Raw genomic sequence first — 17,824 nt, 5'->3', positions numbered from 1 at the left:
ATAAAGGGTGTTTGACGGGAGAGGAACTCTGAGCTTAGGAACTGGAATCGAGACCCTGTCTATCTTCCAAGGCCGTTGGTCACCCCAAAATCCTTCAAAGAACAAAGGCAAAAAAAAAAAAGAAAAAAAAAAGGGACTTCTCTGGCGGTCCAGTGGTTAAGACTCTACGCTTCCACTGCAGGGGGTGCAGGTTGGATCCCTGGTCTGGGAACTAAGATCGCATACTGGGCGGTGCAGCCAAAAAAAAAAAAGAAAAAACAAAAGGCAGTCAGAGACTCCTTACAAGATGCGTAACACGTGAGAGATCTGGGGAAACTGTCTCCCAAGCACCAGAGCTGCTCAAACATCAACGTGCATGAGTCACCTGGGGAGCTTGTTAAACTATAGGTTCTGATTCGGGAAGTCTAGCCTGGGGCCGGAGAGTTTCTAACAAGCTCCAGGCCCTGTGGGGGCTGCTGGTCCCAGGCCCCTGTTTTTTTTTTTTTTTTTTTTGCGGTACGCGGGCCTCTCACTGTTGTGGCCTCTCCCGTAGCGGAGCACAGGTTCCGGATGCGCAGGCTCAGCGGTCATAGCTCACGGGCCCAGCCGCTCCGCGGCATGTGGGATCTTCCCGGACCGGGGCACAAACCCGCGTCCCCTGCATCAGCAGGCGGACCCTCAACCACTGCGCCACCAGGGAAGCCCCAGGCCCCTGTTTTGACAGTGAGGCCTTGGCACCATCCTCAACGCCAAGGCGTGGCCGGTAAGTAGCCACAGGTGGGCATGCGGGCCTGGGGTGAGGTGGGAGAGAGGATGCTTCCTAAGCCCTTCCCAGTGATGATCCGAAGGGAGTGTGTCAGGAGTTTCAAAGGCCAGATTTGACCATGAACAAGTACACAGCATGGCCAGGAGGCCCCAGAGAATGTTTTCCCATCACCCTGGGGCCCTCTGGAGCCCAGTGGGTGGGGATTTCTACCTCCCCAGGCCTCTTCTTCCCAGGAAGCTTCCCTGCCAGCCACAGTTCCCAGGAAGGACTCCCTCCTTTCAACTACACCCCAGCCGGCTTCAGCCACCGGCCCTGCCGACGAGCCCCCGTTCTGTCTTCATCTGCCTCTTTCCATGGCGGTTGAACTCCAGAAGGGAGTGTAGCTTGGCTCCCCGCTGCTTTGGGAGCCCATCTGAGGCACCACAGCACAGCGATTAAGAGCTGGACCTCTGGAACAAACCGGACTTGGGTGTGACATCCCAGCTCCTCCCCTTAGGCCCTGAGTGACCCTGAGCAGGTCATTTTCCCTTTCTGTGTCCATTTCCTCGTGTGTGATTGGGATCACAACACCTTGCATCTCAGAGATGGTTGTGGAGATGGAATCGTGTTATGTTGGGTGTGTGATGCCTACACCGCTCCTGGGCACCACTGCTCCTGGGCAGGGAGGAGCCTGATCCATGAGATGGTTATTCCCAGTATCCTGGCAGCAATTAGCAGAGAACTGCAGACTGAGCAGTGACTTGATAAACATTTTCTAAAAAGACCAATGGAGACCTTGGAGCCCATCTCTTACAAGTTGTGTGACTTGAGCAATTCACCTCTTCTCTTTAAGCCTAAACCGTACCGTGGAGATAATAGTTCCCACCACTCAGAGGACATCTTGACTGAGGAACAAATGAGATAGAAGAACCTATAAACTAGAAAATGACCTAAGGTATTATAATTACAAGGTGCGGGGCAGGATGCAAAACACAGACCATGAAAATATAAATAGCTGTTGACAGCTCCAGGTGTGAGCGTAACAGGTGGAAACCATTCAGTCTTAACTAACACTTAACTCATCCAGCAGCCCCCCCTCAACCCTGCAGGGCACAGCATTGCTTCTGGGTATAAACTTAAGCCTCCTCGGAGCACCAGCGGTGGGAGTCTGTGATGCCCAATAATACATGGCTTTTAGGAGAAGGTTGGGTTTCGGGTTTTCCACCCTCAGGTCAAGGGGGACGCAGCTTGCTGAGAAGCACAGCTGACGGTGAGGGAAGAAGCCAACTGTATTCGTAACAAAATCGCCCCCAGATTTAGTGGCTTCAAACAACTTTATTATCTCGCAGTTTGTGTGGTTCAGGGATCTGGGTGTCGATCAGCTGGCTGCCTCTGGTTTCCCATCTCACAGGCTGTAATCCACCGTGTCACTCAGGGCGTGGTCACCTGAAGGCTTAACGGGGGTAGAACCTGCTTCTGAGCTCACGCCTGGGGCTGTGGGCTGTCGGCGGGGGGCGTGGATTCCTTGCCACATGAACCTCCCACCGACCCCCGCCAGTTTCCCCAATTGTTAACGTCTTGCATGAGTTGGTACATTTGTTATAATTGATGAGCCCACATTGATACATTATTATTAACTGAAGTCCATAGTTTAGGAGTCTATCTTGGTGTTACACTTTCTATGGGTTTGGACAAATGTGTAATGACATGTATCCACCACTGCAGTTTCGTACAGAATAGCTTCACAGCCTTGTTCACCCTTCCCTCCACCTGTGCTCCACCTGTTCACGCTTCCCTCCTTCCTGCAAACACATTCTCTTTTTGTAACCTCATCTCGGAAGAGACATTCTATCACTTTTGCCGTATCTACCACGCCAGTCCACACTGAAGTCGTAACATCCCTGGAATTTTCCTGCAGTGTCCACAGTGGATATTCACGAGGCTCAAACAGTAGCGCTTTGTTCCCGAGTCTCCAACCACTACTAGCGTGGAGACCCAGGGGCTACTTAGGGTGCGAGTGTCTTAGAGTGAGCTGGTCATGTAGGCACATTCTAGCTACCTGACCTTAAGGCTAGCTTCTAGCCTTAAAGGTTGAAATCCACTCCCTAGGCGCCACCAAAACCAGGTGCAAATCATAAACCCAATCATTACTAAACTGTGCTGACCAGCTGATAACATTCTGCTCCAGAACAGCTCAGGGACCCATGGTTACACAGTATTGTTCATCTTTAGTTAATAGATTCCATAGTGTTGGGCAAGGGTCAGTAGTTCTGGAGATGGGTGTGCAGTCAATCTGGGTCGTTGAGATTAACTCATGCTATGCAATCCACCCCCATGACCCTTCCTCAAGTTCTTTAAAAAATGAATCGTTCCTCACTTGGAGGGTAATGGACAAATCTACTTGGCATCTCTTTAGGGAGTCAGTCTGTATTCTATGTAGGTTTTTTTTTTTTTTTTTTTTTTTTTGCGGTACGCGGGCCTCTCACTGTTGTGGCCTCTCCCGTTGCGGAGCGCAGGCTCCGGACGCGCAGGCTCAGCGGCCATGGCTCACGGGCCCAGCCGCTCCGTAGCATGTGGGATCTTCCCGGACCGGGGCACGAACTCGTGTCCCCTGCATCGGCAGGCGGACTCTCAACCACTGCGCCACCAGGGAAGCCCTCTATGTAGGTTTTATATAGATTCTATGACAGTCTGTTCAGAACATGTGTCCAGTGGGGTTGGCTCCCTCCACCACGTCCCCACCATACCCTAGGTCTTTGCAGCAAATACTCCATTTCCTTGACCACTGTGATTAGTCCATTGATGGGCATATGACCTGTGCCAGGCCAGAGATCTTCTCTGGGGTTGATATGGATACAGGAGTGACTCTCTTTTCTTCGATGAACTATAAGGATGTCAGTGGCCATTTTTGCAATCCTGTTATGAGAACCTGCCTGAACATGAAGCTAATCAGGGAGGCAGAGGCAAGATGTGGAGAAAGAGACAAATTTTGATGACACAGTATGACCTCCTGTATCCAGCCATGCCTGAAGCCATATCCAACCCTGGACTGTTGGCCTTATAAATCAGTCACTCCGTTTTGTCAGTAAGCCAGTTTTCATTGGGTGAAGAGTCCTCACTGAAACAGTCTGGATATGAGAAGATACTTAAAACTTCTAACCCAGCGTGGTTTGAGTTGGAGCCACTTCTGTGCTTGTGGAAGAGTTAATCCCCACCTGCTTCCTCTGTTCATATCTTGAGCACAGACTCCCCTTTAGTTCCAGGCTACAAGGAGGCACGTTCTTGTTTGGCTCAAAGCCCCCTCCCCAGAACACTGGACTTTGAGACCCTCGGTTCATTCCTCCTACATTCCCTCTTGCTCCAGACCCCTGTAATTTGTTTTGCGGTTTGTTTGAATTCTATCAGCCAGTCACTGAAGCCAGGTTTCTTTGTGAAGCTCACCCTTTGATGAGGTGGCTGTGTAACCACCCCACCTAAAACATCATTGCTCAAAACTCCTACAATAGATTGAGCGCTTCCTAGGGGCCAGGCGCTATGCTAAATGCTTTATGTAATTACTGCATTTGATTCTCACAACACTGAGATAGGTATTTGCATCCCTGTTTCCAGATGTGGTAACTAAGGCTCAGAGAGGTTAAGCAATTTGTCTGAGGTCACACAGCTAGCACGTGGTGGGAAAGAAAAGAATGTAGCTCTGAGGTCAAAGTGCATCATTTTCACCATTATCCCAGAATATCTCATGGCAGAAAGGGGGCCACAGGCCACCCCCATCCCTACCCCCCATGGAAGATGGTACCAAGAGACCAAGGTGCTCCGAGGCAGGTGTGCCCTCCGACTGGTACATGCACCGCACCCCCAGCCACCATGGTGGAGCCAGAGGGCACAGGAAATGCCAACTGAACTGCCCCACCTCTGCTGTCTTTACCTTGAACCCAGATCACTGGGTGAGGTCTGAGTATTAGCATACTTCCCATTTCCTCCTCCCCATGGAGCTGTGTCTGAGCCCTCAGTGCCCTTTGCTTGATTCCATGGGTGTGCCCCAACCTGGCAGCAGGGGACAGGCCTAGCCTCGGCACAGGGAGGGCCCCTGCCAGGCCCGGCTGCTAACCTCCTCTCCAGGGGAGGAGAGGGCTCTTCTGAAAGCCCCTCAGTCTATCTTGCCAGGGTCTGGTGGCCGCTGTGAAAACTGTCACTGTCCTTTTAAGGAAGGGGTAGGGGGCTGCTCTGTCAGCTGGGGGCTAGCGGAGACCAAGAGGACCACTTTCGCCTTTCAAATAGGCATTCTGTGGTGTTTTGTGTTGGCTTTCAACTTCTCCTGCGTACACTGTATGTCTTTACCTCCTTGGAAGGCAGGAACCTCATCCTAAATGTCCACTCTGTCCCCCTCGGGGCCTGTACTGTGCTGGACACAGGTGTCCGATGCTACCCCAGAGACCACCTCTATCTCTTGGAACTTTCAGGCTGCTGCAGCTTTGTGCCTGAGGGCGATTTCCTCCCCCCAACCCCCTGCCCGAGCTGAGGTTGCTCTCTGGTGCGGGTGTGGCAGGCTGGAAATGCCAGGAAACCAACACCCCCAGGACCCATCAGCCAATGCCTCTGGGGAGTATAACACCCCAGCTCCCTCACCCTCTGTGGGGATAATCCTGACAGTGTTTCCCTGTGGGATTGAGGTCCTGTTGCCCGGTATGGAAGCTGGTTTAATGGTGTCCCTGGGTTGGCCCTCTTCCCTGCATCCTCTCCATTGAGATAATCTACTTGCAGTGCAGTCTTTGTCTGCTTCTGGAAGAACCCAAACTAAGGCAGCACATGGCCCTCACTCAATATTTGTGGAAAGGAAGAATATTAACTTAGAACAAGTAGTGTTGTAGGGACTTTTTTTTTTTTTTTTTTTTTTGCGGTACGGCCACTGTTGCGGCCTCTCCCGTTGCGGAGCACAGGCTCCGGATGCGCAGGCTCAACGGCCATGGCTCACGGGCCCAGCCGCTCCGCGGCATGTGGGATCTTCCCGGACCGGGGCACGAACCTGTGTCCCCTGCATCGGCAGGCGGACTCTCAACCACTGCGCCACCAGGGAAGCCCCTGTAGGCCCCTTTTAATGCTCCAGAACTTTGCTTGAAATGCTGTCTTGGGGGATTAGAGGAGGCCCCTATTGATAAGCAATATTCCTTTTGAGACTTTCCATTATAACTTCCCAAAGATGATGTTCTGGAACTCACTTATTTTGAAGGCCACATAGGGCAGGGAGTGTATTTAATTTTAAAAAAAAAGGCTTTAGGGAATTCGGGGCATTTTCCTTGGGCTTCTGAAAGCATGCTGTGTGAGGAATTTTACCCATGAAATTAGTTTAAAATTTAGAATTGATACAGTCTACACACTTTCTCTTTTTTTGTGGGTGGGGGAGATTATACATATCTAATTGTGATGGGAAATTAAATAACAAAGAGATGCCAGCTTATTTGAGAAAAAAAGGATATTCGGAAAAGAATTTTGTTCATTAACTCGCTTACTCTCTTAAGGAAGGAGCTGTGACTTCCGGGGCCTCGAGCGGCGTTTTGGTGGAAGGTGAGTTGAGCTCATCAACACACCAGACACATGCTTCCTTCAGAGGTAGGTCTGATTTCCTTTTATTTTTATTCTTTCTTTTTAACACATAAATGTGTGGTAAGGATAAATGATAAGCTTGTCCGTGTCACAGGTGGGCTTTCACTCAGGTGGAGCTGCTACCTCGGGCTAAGGTTTCCTTCAAAGCAGTGATGGGGGAGCTTGGTTGTCAGCGAGGGCTGCCGGCCGCCGCGGCCGCCGTCTGGTCAGAGAGGGAGGCTGGGTTCTCTGGGGCCTCCTCGTCACCGGGGTCAGAGTGGAAGCCCCTCAGGGCCCAAACCCGGTACCGCTTCCTCCGGTTCTGCTTGTAAATGCGAATCCTTTCCTTTTCTGCCTCTGGGTCGGCGAGAACGCCATCCCAACGCAGACTTTCGTTGATCTGGTTGGAAAGGGTCTCTTCTATTTCGGCAAAGCAGGGGAGACATATGGCGCAGGAGTAAGAGGGGGTGAGCTTGCTTTCATCCCTGTCCTGTCTGTGCTCTGGCCCCGGGCCATGATCTTTGCTGGGACTTAAGATGTCATGGAAGGATGGAGACAGCTGCTGAGTCTTCAGGCCTCGACTCTGATGTTTATCTGCTGAGCAGATGGGTGGTGTTAGCGTTTGTGATGCCTGCCCTCAGCCTGCTTGGGGGTGATGCCCAAAACACTAAAGATGTGAGGGGGGACCTGGAGGCCCCTCTTCACCTGGGGCCTCAGGTGGCCAAGCCCACCAGCCCCGTACACATCCACTGCCTACATGCTTTGGGTTGTCATTTTGGGGAGGGAGGAACCATTTATTGAGCACGTACTATGAGCCAGGTCCTCTGGGTAAAGGCTGTCAGCCCTATTTTCCAGGTGAGGAAACAGACTCCCAAAGTTTCAGTCAGTTGCCGATGTCACAAAGCAGGTGGCAGAGCCGGGATTTGAACACACACCCGATTGCCAGGGCCCTGTCCTTTCCACACTGCCCCCCACCTCACCTACCCATGTACTCGCCAAGGTACTGCCCAGTTCTGGGAACCTATGACTTACCCCTATTCTAGACACTTTATGATGGAAGAAATGAAGAACAACAGAAAAGCTTCCTAAATCTGACTGTGGAAAGCATTCTGCCAAGCCAGGAAATACTTTTTCTGTGTGGCTTATACTGATTTTTAAAAATATTAACAGCCCTTCTGCATTATATAACATGCATATACAATACTACAACTTGTGATTCTTTTTTTTTTTTTTTTTGCCATACCCGGGCCTCTCACTGTTGTGGCCTCTCCCATTGCGGAGCACAGGCTTTGGACGCGCAGGCTCAGCGGCCATGGTTCACGGGCCCAGCCTCTCCGCGGCATGTGGGATCTTCCCGGACCGGGGCACGAACCCGTATCCCCTGCATCGGCAGGCGGATTCTCAACCACTGCGCCACCAGGGAAGCCCCAACTTGTGATTCTTTAATCAGCTCATCCTATTTCTTTGGGATAGAGGAATCTCCCTCCCCCCACCAAAAAAAGAGAGAGAGAAGAAAATAAGAAAAAAATCCTCTCTTGGAATTCCTATACCTTCCTACTCCCTGAAAATTATTTGGTGTCCCCTGCTGACAGTATGAGGTACATGCCACTGTAATCTTTAGAGGCAGAAGCTAAGCTAAAAAGATAATAAATTTCCTCATTTGGTTTGGCAGATACACATGGAGCTTATTGACCTAGACTCCAGAATTGTTTTCTTGCCTTTTTCTTATGATCCCAACTGGAGAAGTAATTATAACCTGCCCGTAGCACCTTCTGCCTTCAGCTTGTCAGGGGAGCTGGTTCTGCATGAAGAGGGCCAGGACCCAGAAACGTGAACCCAGGACTAGTCGTGCTGGAGGTCAGGGCAGCTGTGCCAGGGTCGGCGAGAGCCACCTCCCTGACAGACGAGCCACCAAGGTGAACCACACAAGGACAGTGGAGACTTACAGCACCCGTGGACAGGTGCGTTCTACATCACTGTTGCACTCTCTCCACAAATGGGTCCTCAGGGCCTTTGTCGAGCTCCCAGGGCGTTCTATGAGAGGGGCTCGGTGAGCTGTAGGGCTCTGTGCTTTTGTGGCAGCTGTTAGTGGGTGTACGTCTGTGAAGTGTCCACAGGAGGGCCTGGAGTGAGAACCCCACGTATATGGTCATACGTATACTGGAGAGGTCTAGGCGTGTGAGTATGTAGCAGAGTGTCTGCTTGTGTGTGCAGACTGTGAATGTGTGTGCCTGCTGGAGTATCTGTGCTTTAGCTTTATTTGGTGATTATATTGATAGAAGGGGGTGTTGTTGAGGGTGTCAGGGATTATAAGAGTGTGTAGCAGTGACTGGTGTGATGGTGTTTGTGTGCAGTCAAAGGGTGGCCTCGGTAGATGAGGGAAAAGGAAGGGTGGTCTGTACAGGGAGCATACTTTATATGCATGTCCTGGGTGTCTACATAGCAACCAGAGGCAGGTGCCCCTAACAAAGGAGGGTGAAAGGAGGGTGTCCAGGCGGAAGGCAGGAGCCCGTGATTCTGTGTATGAGTGAGAGCGTCTGTCACTAGTGCCTTAGTAGCTGTGGATGGGGACAGTCTCTGTGTGAGGATGGGGGCATCTCTGCAGGAGGGCTTGAGATTTCTGTGGGGAAGATATAGATGTTCAGGATTTTAAGCTTGGACTGAGGGATGAGGAAGATGAGTGAGTGTCTGTGTAAAGCTAGGAGTCACAGTGTGGGGCTGGGAGGCTCTGTGGTGTGTCTCTGTGTGGGGCTGAAGGTCTCCACTGATGTTGAGAATTCTCGACGCAGGATTTGGGGTCTCTGCGGACATGGATGGTCTTTGTGCGGAGGGCTGGATCATCATCGTGCGGAGAGAGAGAGGACCTCTGATTGGGAATGGCGAGTTTCTGTTTCTGGGCTTAAGGTCCCCAAGTAGGTGGGGGTCTCTGAGGGGTGGGGTGGGTGTCCTCGGAGAAGAATCTCAGGTATGAGAGCGAGGCGGACGCGTTAGCTGCTCCTCTTACCGTGCCCCTTCCCAGACCCCTTGGTCTTTTTCTTCTTCTTTTTCTTCTTCACCTTCCGTTTGGCGCAGCCCGAGATGGGGGGCAGTCTGGACCCCTGCGAGGCCGCCATGCAGCCCTCTCGCTCCTCCTCCTCGCCATCCCCCGACGCCCCGCCCCCACCGCCGCAGTCCATCCGCCCGCGGGGCCGGCCCCCGCGCCTGGGGCAGCACGAGACCCGCTGCGGCTGAGCCGGAGGCTCCGGGCGCCGAGGGCCAGGCTAGGGCCAGGCTAGGGCCACGCGTCTCCACGACGACCGCCGCACACCGCGCGTGTGCGCAATCCGCAGGCTGCTGCCCAGGAGCTACTGGCGGAGGAGATGTGCGCATGCGCATTTCATCCTGCGAGCTTGCTTGGTCGGCGGTGATAAGAGGAAGAGTGGGTACCGAGATTCTGATAGGTTGACACTCATTTTCCACTCCTGTGCCCTTTTATTTATTTATTTTAAAGCATTTATTTATTTATCTATCTATCTATCTATCTTTATTTATTTATTTAGGCGGCCTCCCGTCTTAGTTGTGGCAAGCAGGGTCTTCGTTGAGGCATGCGGGCTCTTCATTGTGGCACGAGGGCTTCTCTCTAGTTGTAGCGTGCGGGTTCCAGAGCGCGTGGGCCCTGTAGTTTGCAGCACGTGGGCTCTCTAGTTGAGGCACACGAGCTCAGTAGTTGCAGCCTGCGGGCTTAGTTGCATCCCCGTGGCATGTGGGATCTTAGTTCCCTGACCAGGGATCGAACCCACATCCCCTGAATTGTAAGGTGGATTCTTTACCGCTGGACCACCAGGGAAGTCCCCTGTGCCCTTTTAAATGCTGTGTGTTCTCTCCTAAATTTTTATCTCCCGAGTTCCAATCTCATGTCTGTCCTGGCCTTTTAAGCCCACTGTGTCCAAACTCATTTCTCCATCATTCTTCATCTCTGTGAACAAAAACAGCTGGTCAGTCCAGAGCCCTGGCAGTCTTCCTTACCCCCACTCTCTCCCTGTACCCTCACCTAGGCTGGGGCTGACCGCCGTGTCTGGGACGTGAACTTCGGCACCCCCTTCCTAAATGGTCTCTGCTTCCAAATCCACATAGCTGCTAGGAGGAACTTTTCCTTTTTAATAATTTTATTTATTTATTTTTGGCTGCATTGGGTCCTTGTTGCTGCGTGCGGGCTTTCTCTAGTTGCGACGAGCAGGGGCTACTCTTTGTTGCGGTGCACGGGCTTCTCATTGCGGTGTCTTCTCTTGTTGCGGAACACAGGCTCTAGGGTGCGCGGGCTTCAGTAGTTGTGGCTTGCAGGCTTTGTTGCTCGGTGGCATGTGGGATCTTCCCAGACCAGGGCTCGAACCCGTGTCCCCTGCATTGGCAGGTGGATTCTTAACCACTGCACCACCAGGGAAGCCTAGAACTTTTTAAGATGATGAACAATTTCACTCTCTTGCTTAAAACCCTCCGGGGGGATGGTGGGGAGTGGGCCATCACACAACTGAACTTTAGTGTGGCTTACAAGGCCTGGTGTGATCTGTCAGCTTTTCTTTCCAGGTTAATCCGCCATAGATTGTATTTTCCAAAAATGGCTGCAGTAACAGCTTTTATTCCCCAGGCTCTTCTAGAATCTTGCCACTCCCACATCAAGAGACACAGTCTAATTCCACTCCCCTTCAATCGGGGTGGCTTGGTGGAGCCACATGTAGCCAGTAGAATATGGTGAAAGTGACACCATGTGACTTCTTAGGCCAGGTCATAAAAGGTACGGCACATCCACCTTGTTAGCCGAAGACTTGCTCCTGGAGACCTGAGCCTCCTGCTAAGACATCTGATGTCTGGGTACCCTGAGGCCACCATGCTGTGAGGAAGCCCAAGCTAGACCACATGGAGAGACCCCCAGACTATGTAAAAGGAGAGAAAGAGAGATGCCCCAGCTGCTCCAGCCCCCACTTTTCCACCTCCAGCCATAGTCTGACTATAACAGCAGGAGAGACTCCCAAGCCAGCCCCACCAAGCCAAGCCCTTCCTGAATTCCTGACTCAAAGAAACTGTGAGAAATAATAAAATGATTGTAACTGTTTAAGTTACTAAGTTTTGGGGTGATAAGTTATGGAGCAATAGATAACTGAAACATCAGTCTTTGATTTTAGCCATTCTGGTGTGTATGAAGTATTTCCCTGTGGTTTTAAGTGCCATGTCCCTGATGACTAATGAGGTTGAGCACTTGTTAAACTACTTATTGGCCATTTGTATAACTTAGTTTGTAAATTGTCTGTTCAAGTCTGCTCCCATTTTGTCGTTGGGATATTTATATTTTTATTGTTGATTTGTAAAAGCTCTTTACATGTCTTGGATATAAATCCTTTGTCACATATATTGCTGCAGAGATTTTTTTTTTCCAGGTCTGTAGCTTGTCAATTCATTTTCTTAGTGGTGTCTTGTGGTAAGCAGAATTTTTATATTCTGATGAAGCCATTTTATACGTTTTTTTCTTTTTGTATACTGGCCAAGGAATCTTCTCCTACTCTGAGATCACAAAAGTACTCTTCTGTTTTCTTCAAGAAGCTTTATGATTCTGGGTTAGGTCCACCATCCATCTCAAACTCATCTTATGAATAAAGTCAGATAGGGATCGAGATTCATTTTTTTTCCAAATGGATTTCCAGTTGTTCTAGAAATTTTCATTGAAAAGACATTTGTCGTGGTCCGAATGCAGGTTGGAAAAGAATTTCCAGACACAAGGCAGAATGTAAAGAAGATAGAATTTATTAGAAGGAAGGGTCGCTGCCAGAACAGCGGCCCGACTTCCTAGTAGTCTGGGAGAGTCGAGCCGGAACGTGTGCTGTTGATCAGTTTTTATAGCCAGAAAATGAAAGAACGGTCCGAGGTGAAAATTTTGTTTACTGATTGGTCGAGGCACATGTACCTTCCTTCTATAGAGTGGGAGTGGGACAGGCCAGATGCCTTTCCTTATTTGGGACAGGTCCCATTGCCCAGGTGGGCGTCACCCAGGTGGGCTCAGGAATTTCGTAACCATCGCAACATGGTGGGGAGGGCGAGTAAGAGTCCGGGAGGGGGTGTGACACCGACACTTTTTCAGGCAGGGTCGTCCTTTGTCCTTGAAGCACCATTGTCCTTGGAGCACCACAACATTCCTTTCCCACTGACTTGACTTGGCACTTTGGTAGAAAATCAACTAATTGTATATGTGTGACTCTATTTCTGGGCTCTATTCTGTTCCATTGATCTATTTGTCTTTCCTTACAGCAATACTACAGTGTCCTGATTACTGCAGCTTTATAGTAAGTCTTGATATTAAATAATGTTAAATCCTCCAACTTTGTTCTTTTTGAAGATGGTTTTGACTCCTCTAGAGCCTTTGCTTTTCCATGTACATTTTCAAATCATCTTGTCTGTTTCTTCAAAATAGCCAGCTGGGATTTTGATGGGAATGGCATCAAATCTATACATTTTGGCACTCTTAGTACTCAGCGTCATTAGTACCGATCCATACACAGGCATGAGTGAACACATTGCTCTGTAAAAGACTTTTCTGTTCTTCTATTTTCCTCCGTCTCTCACCTGCTGTCAAGCTCCCTAAAGTATCCCCTACAGCTCTGCACACAGCGAGTGCTTGTAATCTGCCCCTTGACTGTCTGCTTTTGTCCCCAGGAGCTAAGTGAAATGTAAATCACAGAGGTCCTTTGTGCAGGTGACCACCTGCTAATGGAGAGGTCTGGGGTTTGCTTTCCAGATACCCTACCCTGCTGACCCTGGTGCTCGCAGACGGGTGCTTACAAAGACCAGCTGCCCTCCTTTTCCAAGAAAGGCTGGCCTGTCTTCCCTCTCAGCTGGTCCTCTTTGCCTGGATGCTTATCTGGCAGGAGGCAGCTAGGCCACTTCTCTTCCCAATTTTTGTGAAGGTTGCATTGAGGTTATGTTGAACCAGCCAATCAGCTTCGAGAGACAAAATTCACATCCAGCAAAGGAATACATTTTTTGGAATGATCACAAAAATCCCTTGCAAGTAGAGAGAGATAGGGCAAGTATATACCTGTTTGATAGATGAGGAAGCAGAGAGATGCAAAGTGACTTGCTCACCTCTCAATGCTAATCAGCCTCCCAGCTGGGCCTGGAGCCCACCTTCCCAGTTTTACACATCTAGCATCTTGCAGGAAAACAGTTGACTTTACAAAGATGTTCGCTGACCAACAGAAGAGGTGATAGTGTTTTCATTGTTTGTTTCAGCTTCCTTGTTTGTACTTCTCTTTGTGGTTTCAGTGGCTGTTATAGTTCTGAGCTGGTAGGAGCTAAGGTTTCTTTCTCTGCAAGGATCAGGTTGTCCCCTTTGGCCAGTGCTGATGTAGGCATGCTTGGGTGGAGCTTCCAGCTTTGTCCCTCCCTGATGCCTGCTCAGCCTTGGTCCCCCCAGCTGGCTGGGCTGCTGGTTCCAGCTCTTTGCTCTTTCCTGCCCACTTTCTCCATGCTGTCAGCTCCTTCCCCAGGGTAGACAGGCAGTGCCCACTCTTTAGCAGCACCAGCCTTAGACTTGGGCAAGTGGGGTCCCTGCCCTGGGCCTTGTGCTTCACAGGACACTGCTCTGACTCTCCCCCCCAATGACTATATCCTTCCCTAAGGGACAGGAAGTCTGTGGAATCAAGGGGTCCTTCCCACCCAGCACCTCACATTCCTCCTCCAACTTGTGGCCCACAGTGTGAGCACCTGGCACCTTGGAATTTCTTGCCCAAATGACCCCTGCCTGCTTGGAGGGTGTATCTGGGCCTCACTCCTGAGTCCATCCTCCTGAGTAGCCCTAGGCCAAGGGCAGCATAGATGGAAACTCAATAGGCAGGCTGAGGTGTCCAGACCTATGTATTCAAGGGCCTTCTCAGTGCAGGATGGAGCTGGGTGTTGGAAGAGAAGGGGGCAGGCCGTGGGCTGGGTGCAGAACCCCAAAGAGCCAGAAATTCTAAATTTAAATCTGGCCTCCCAGACTGGTATGAAGGTCTATTTGTCAAGGTAGAAAGATAGTATTTATTTTATTTAACAGTATGTCCATTTATTTTACCACTTTTAATATTTAGACATATGGTATGTGGGCCTCCATCTACTTTTGCCCCAACAGGGCTTTGCAGCTGTTGAGAGCAGGCTTGCTCCTTATTTTTCCTCCTTTTATAAGCCACTCCAACTGCTTCCTGATTTTCACTTCGTACCTCATGGTGCCTTAAAAAAAAGGAAAAGAAAAATCCTACAACCTATTAAGTAAATCGCATTATAGCCATATGGCAGACTACTTGGGAGTTTCTAAAACAGAATGAGGCAGCCTGGTTTAGGCTGATTTGGGACAAAGGCAAAGAGAGTGTCCTTGGATAAGAAGTAGAGCCGTGTGGAGGGGCTGCTAACACCTGCTACCCTCTCCTCACTCCCCCCAACCACACTGACCCACTGACCGCCTAGCTGTTTCTCCTACATGTCCAAACGTCTCAGCCCAGGTCTTTGACTTCCTGCTCCCTCACCCTGAACACTCTTGCTCTAGATGTCCTGCCTTCACCCTGAAGGGTAGAAGAATATGTCACCCCCAAATATACCTCTTTACACAGGGTCTGGGTGCTTTTCAGATGTGATGGTCTGTTCCTCACGTCTGGGCTGTTTCTGCTTGTCTCTTCATATGACAAACCCCAGGAAGCTGGGAACTACACAGGCAATTCTGTTTGTACAGCCCCTTCCCCACACCGTCTGTAGTTAAGTGCTATGCTGATGAGGATGCTGGAGCCTCTCTTGGGACTTTAGTTTCCTTCAGAACGTTTGTTGATTGTTCTACATCTTGGCCCCCAGTCTATTTCCGGAACTCAAAGATCTAAATTGCTTCCCCCATGTTTGCCTTTGTGGGCTGCTATTTAACTCCGAGTCCTGGACGCCTGTTGGTTCTGAGGTGATGAGGGAGCCCCAAGGCTCCGACTCACCAGGAATATTTCTAGAAAGTGTTAAAGAAAAACAAAGCTGGATAATAGTTAATGGCAGTGAAGACAGATTTTATTCAGTACTACTGCAGCAGGGGAAAGAGACTTCTTTAGAATAGAACCGAGCTTGGTTCTGATCTATGTAGGGGGCACTTGGCCTTTAAAGGGAGAGTAAGGGAGTAGGGAAGGGGAGAGAGTGAGGAATCAAGCAGAGTCAAGACCGTGAAAAATTACAAAAAGCAAGTAAGTGGTCAATGTCAGTAGGATTAGGCTATCTTAGTCTGGTGACTGGCACTCAACCAAGATACCTGCCTAAAGAGATTGAGACACAGGGGCCCCATCGTCCCTGATGGTTATAGTTCAGAGGAATAGCTCCCAGGTCCATGAGAAAGACACTCCTGGGTTCCAGGAGATACATGTACATCTCAAAGGCACAGAGAAAGGATTTACAACAATAAGTTTTCAAAATAAACGCTCTAAGGAAATGGAGGCCAGGAGCCTGTCAGCAGGCATTGGCTGGAACAAATGGTAAATTCCCTTGGCAGACGAGCTTTCTCAGACAGAAACTCAAGAGGGAGGGAGGGACCGGGTCATTGCAGGGACACCATGGCCTTAGACTGCTAGAAGCCAGGCTAGATTTTTTTTTTTCAAGTCTCTGTGTGTGGGAGAGTGGACAAAATCATTTGTGTTGGGAGTTGCAGTTCTCACAGGCCAAGGCTGAGGCCTAGTTGAGAAGTGGGCTCAGAGGTACCTGGTGGAAGTTTGGTCAAGGAAAGAGCCTTTGTCAAATGGAAGATGGAAGTCAATGAGGTCATCCCTGTAGTTTGGGAAGCCAAGAGTGAGGGTTTCTGGGTCTTCCACCTGATTAGGTGGCCAGAGGGTGCCAGCCAATGTGGTCCTGGATCACTACAGACACCCAGAAATTCTCGGGCTCTTGGGGGTGTCCTGCCACCTAACTTGTCCACACTGCCTGCTCCCCATCTCCAATCTTCTGAAAGTGTCATAGGAGACATACAGAAGGGCTGTGGTTTACTGGACCAAAAGAACACCACGTGCCTTGAAGTAAGAAGAGAGTTTGAGCTTTAATCACTAATTTGTGCCAGTGTGTCTCTGGGCACATAAATGAGCACGTCTATAAACTGAAGACATGAATGTCTATGCCCCAGATTATTACATCAATCCGTGGCACTTGGAAATACATAAAACTCTATAATGAGGATGTATTTTATTCATAAAGTCTTCCATTAGCAAGCAGTCCCATCTGTGGGAGTGAATCTGTGTAAGCCACTAGCTATTTACCTTTGTCTCTTAGACTCAATAGAAAAGAGGCATGTCTTCTTTACACACGCACCAATAGACTGCTGATTCTCTGTACTTCTTGATGGTGCCTCAGAATTCAAGGATATGAGACTGGAAATGACTGGCCAGCTGTAATCCACATCCTTGGCCGGGTGCCCAGGACCCTTCTCCCACTGGTCCCTACCTGCCACTCTGCCTCACCATTCACCACTCCCAACCTTTCCACATCCCCTTTCTTGCCTTCTCTGTGCCTTTGCACCTGCTGTTCCTTCTACCTGCAATGTCCTTCCCTATCTGGCCCACCTGGCAAATCCTACTCCTTTGGGAGGCTGAACAAGGGTTTCCTCTGAAAAGCCGGATCTGAGCCTGCCACACTGTAGTTCACTCCTCTGTGTTTCTTTTGTATCTTATGTAGCCACAGGGGCAAGGTAGCATAATGGCCCTGCTACTACCTGCTGTATGACCTTGAGAAAATTCCTTAAGGTGTTTATGTCTCAACTATCATAGCAGTAAAATGGAGATAAACAATGTCCTACTTCCATGCACCTGTCTACCATGAGATCAGTACACAATAGGCAGCATGTTACAGCCTGCACGCCATTGTCCAGAGATGATTTCTTTTTTTTCTTTAATTTATTTAATTTATTTATTTATTTTTGGCTGCGTTGAGTCTTCATTGCTGCACGCAGGCTTTCTCTAGTTGCAGCGAGCGGGGGCTACTCTTCGTTGCGGTGCACAGGCTTCTCATTGCAGTGGCTTCTCTTGTTGTGGAGCACGGGCTCTAGGCGTGCAGGCTTCAGCAGTTGCGGCTCGCGGGCTCCAGAGCACAGGCTCAGTAGTTGTGGTGCACGGGCTTAGTTGCTCCGTGGCATGTGGGATCTTCCCAGACCAGGGCTCGAACCCGTGTCCCCTGCATTGGCAGGCAGATTCTTAACCACTGCGCCACCAGGCAAGTCCCAGAGATGATTTCTTTATGTTTCTGTTTTCCCAATTGAACTATGAGGTTCTTGAAGACCCAGTATTTTACCCATCTTCCTCACGTAGCAGATTTCAATGCTCCTCCAAGTCACACACCTGCTGTGGTCGCAGGAACACTGGGCCTTTTTGGCAGCACGGGGGCGGGGGCGGAATTTGCAGAAGCAACCAAAGAAAATTTGGGAAAGAACTCTTAATAACTAGGATGTCAGCTGGGGGGGCTCCTCCAAGGCTGCTTTGAAATCAAAGCAGGACCCATCCCTAATGTGAAGCACTT

General features: G+C 49.9%; 2 protein-coding genes across 2 annotated transcripts in view; one reads left to right on the top strand and one right to left on the bottom strand.

The window, feature by feature from the left end:
• Positions 1-1,626: 1,626 nt before the first annotated feature.
• Positions 1,627-17,824, top strand: part of RPH3AL (rabphilin 3A like (without C2 domains)) — a gene marked incomplete at its 3' end in the record, with an annotated part of 169,511 nt that continues 153,313 nt past the window's right edge. Inside the window, 3 exon segments of the mRNA XM_079725576.1 lie at positions 1,627-1,679; positions 6,241-6,331; positions 12,581-12,615.
• LIAT1 (ligand of ATE1) lies at positions 6,495-14,531 on the bottom strand (the record flags this gene model as incomplete). Its single annotated transcript, XM_079725577.1, has 3 exons — positions 6,495-6,898; positions 9,309-9,505; positions 14,527-14,531. 3 exons carry the CDS (start codon positions 14,529-14,531, stop codon positions 6,495-6,497), a joined length of 606 nt encoding a protein of 201 aa, XP_079581703.1.

Source organism: Hyperoodon ampullatus (assembly GCF_949752795.1).
Source record: "Hyperoodon ampullatus genome assembly, chromosome: 19".
Classification (NCBI taxonomy): Eukaryota; Metazoa; Chordata; class Mammalia; order Artiodactyla; family Ziphiidae; genus Hyperoodon; species Hyperoodon ampullatus.
This window is presented reverse-complemented; position numbering and strand designations above follow the sequence as displayed.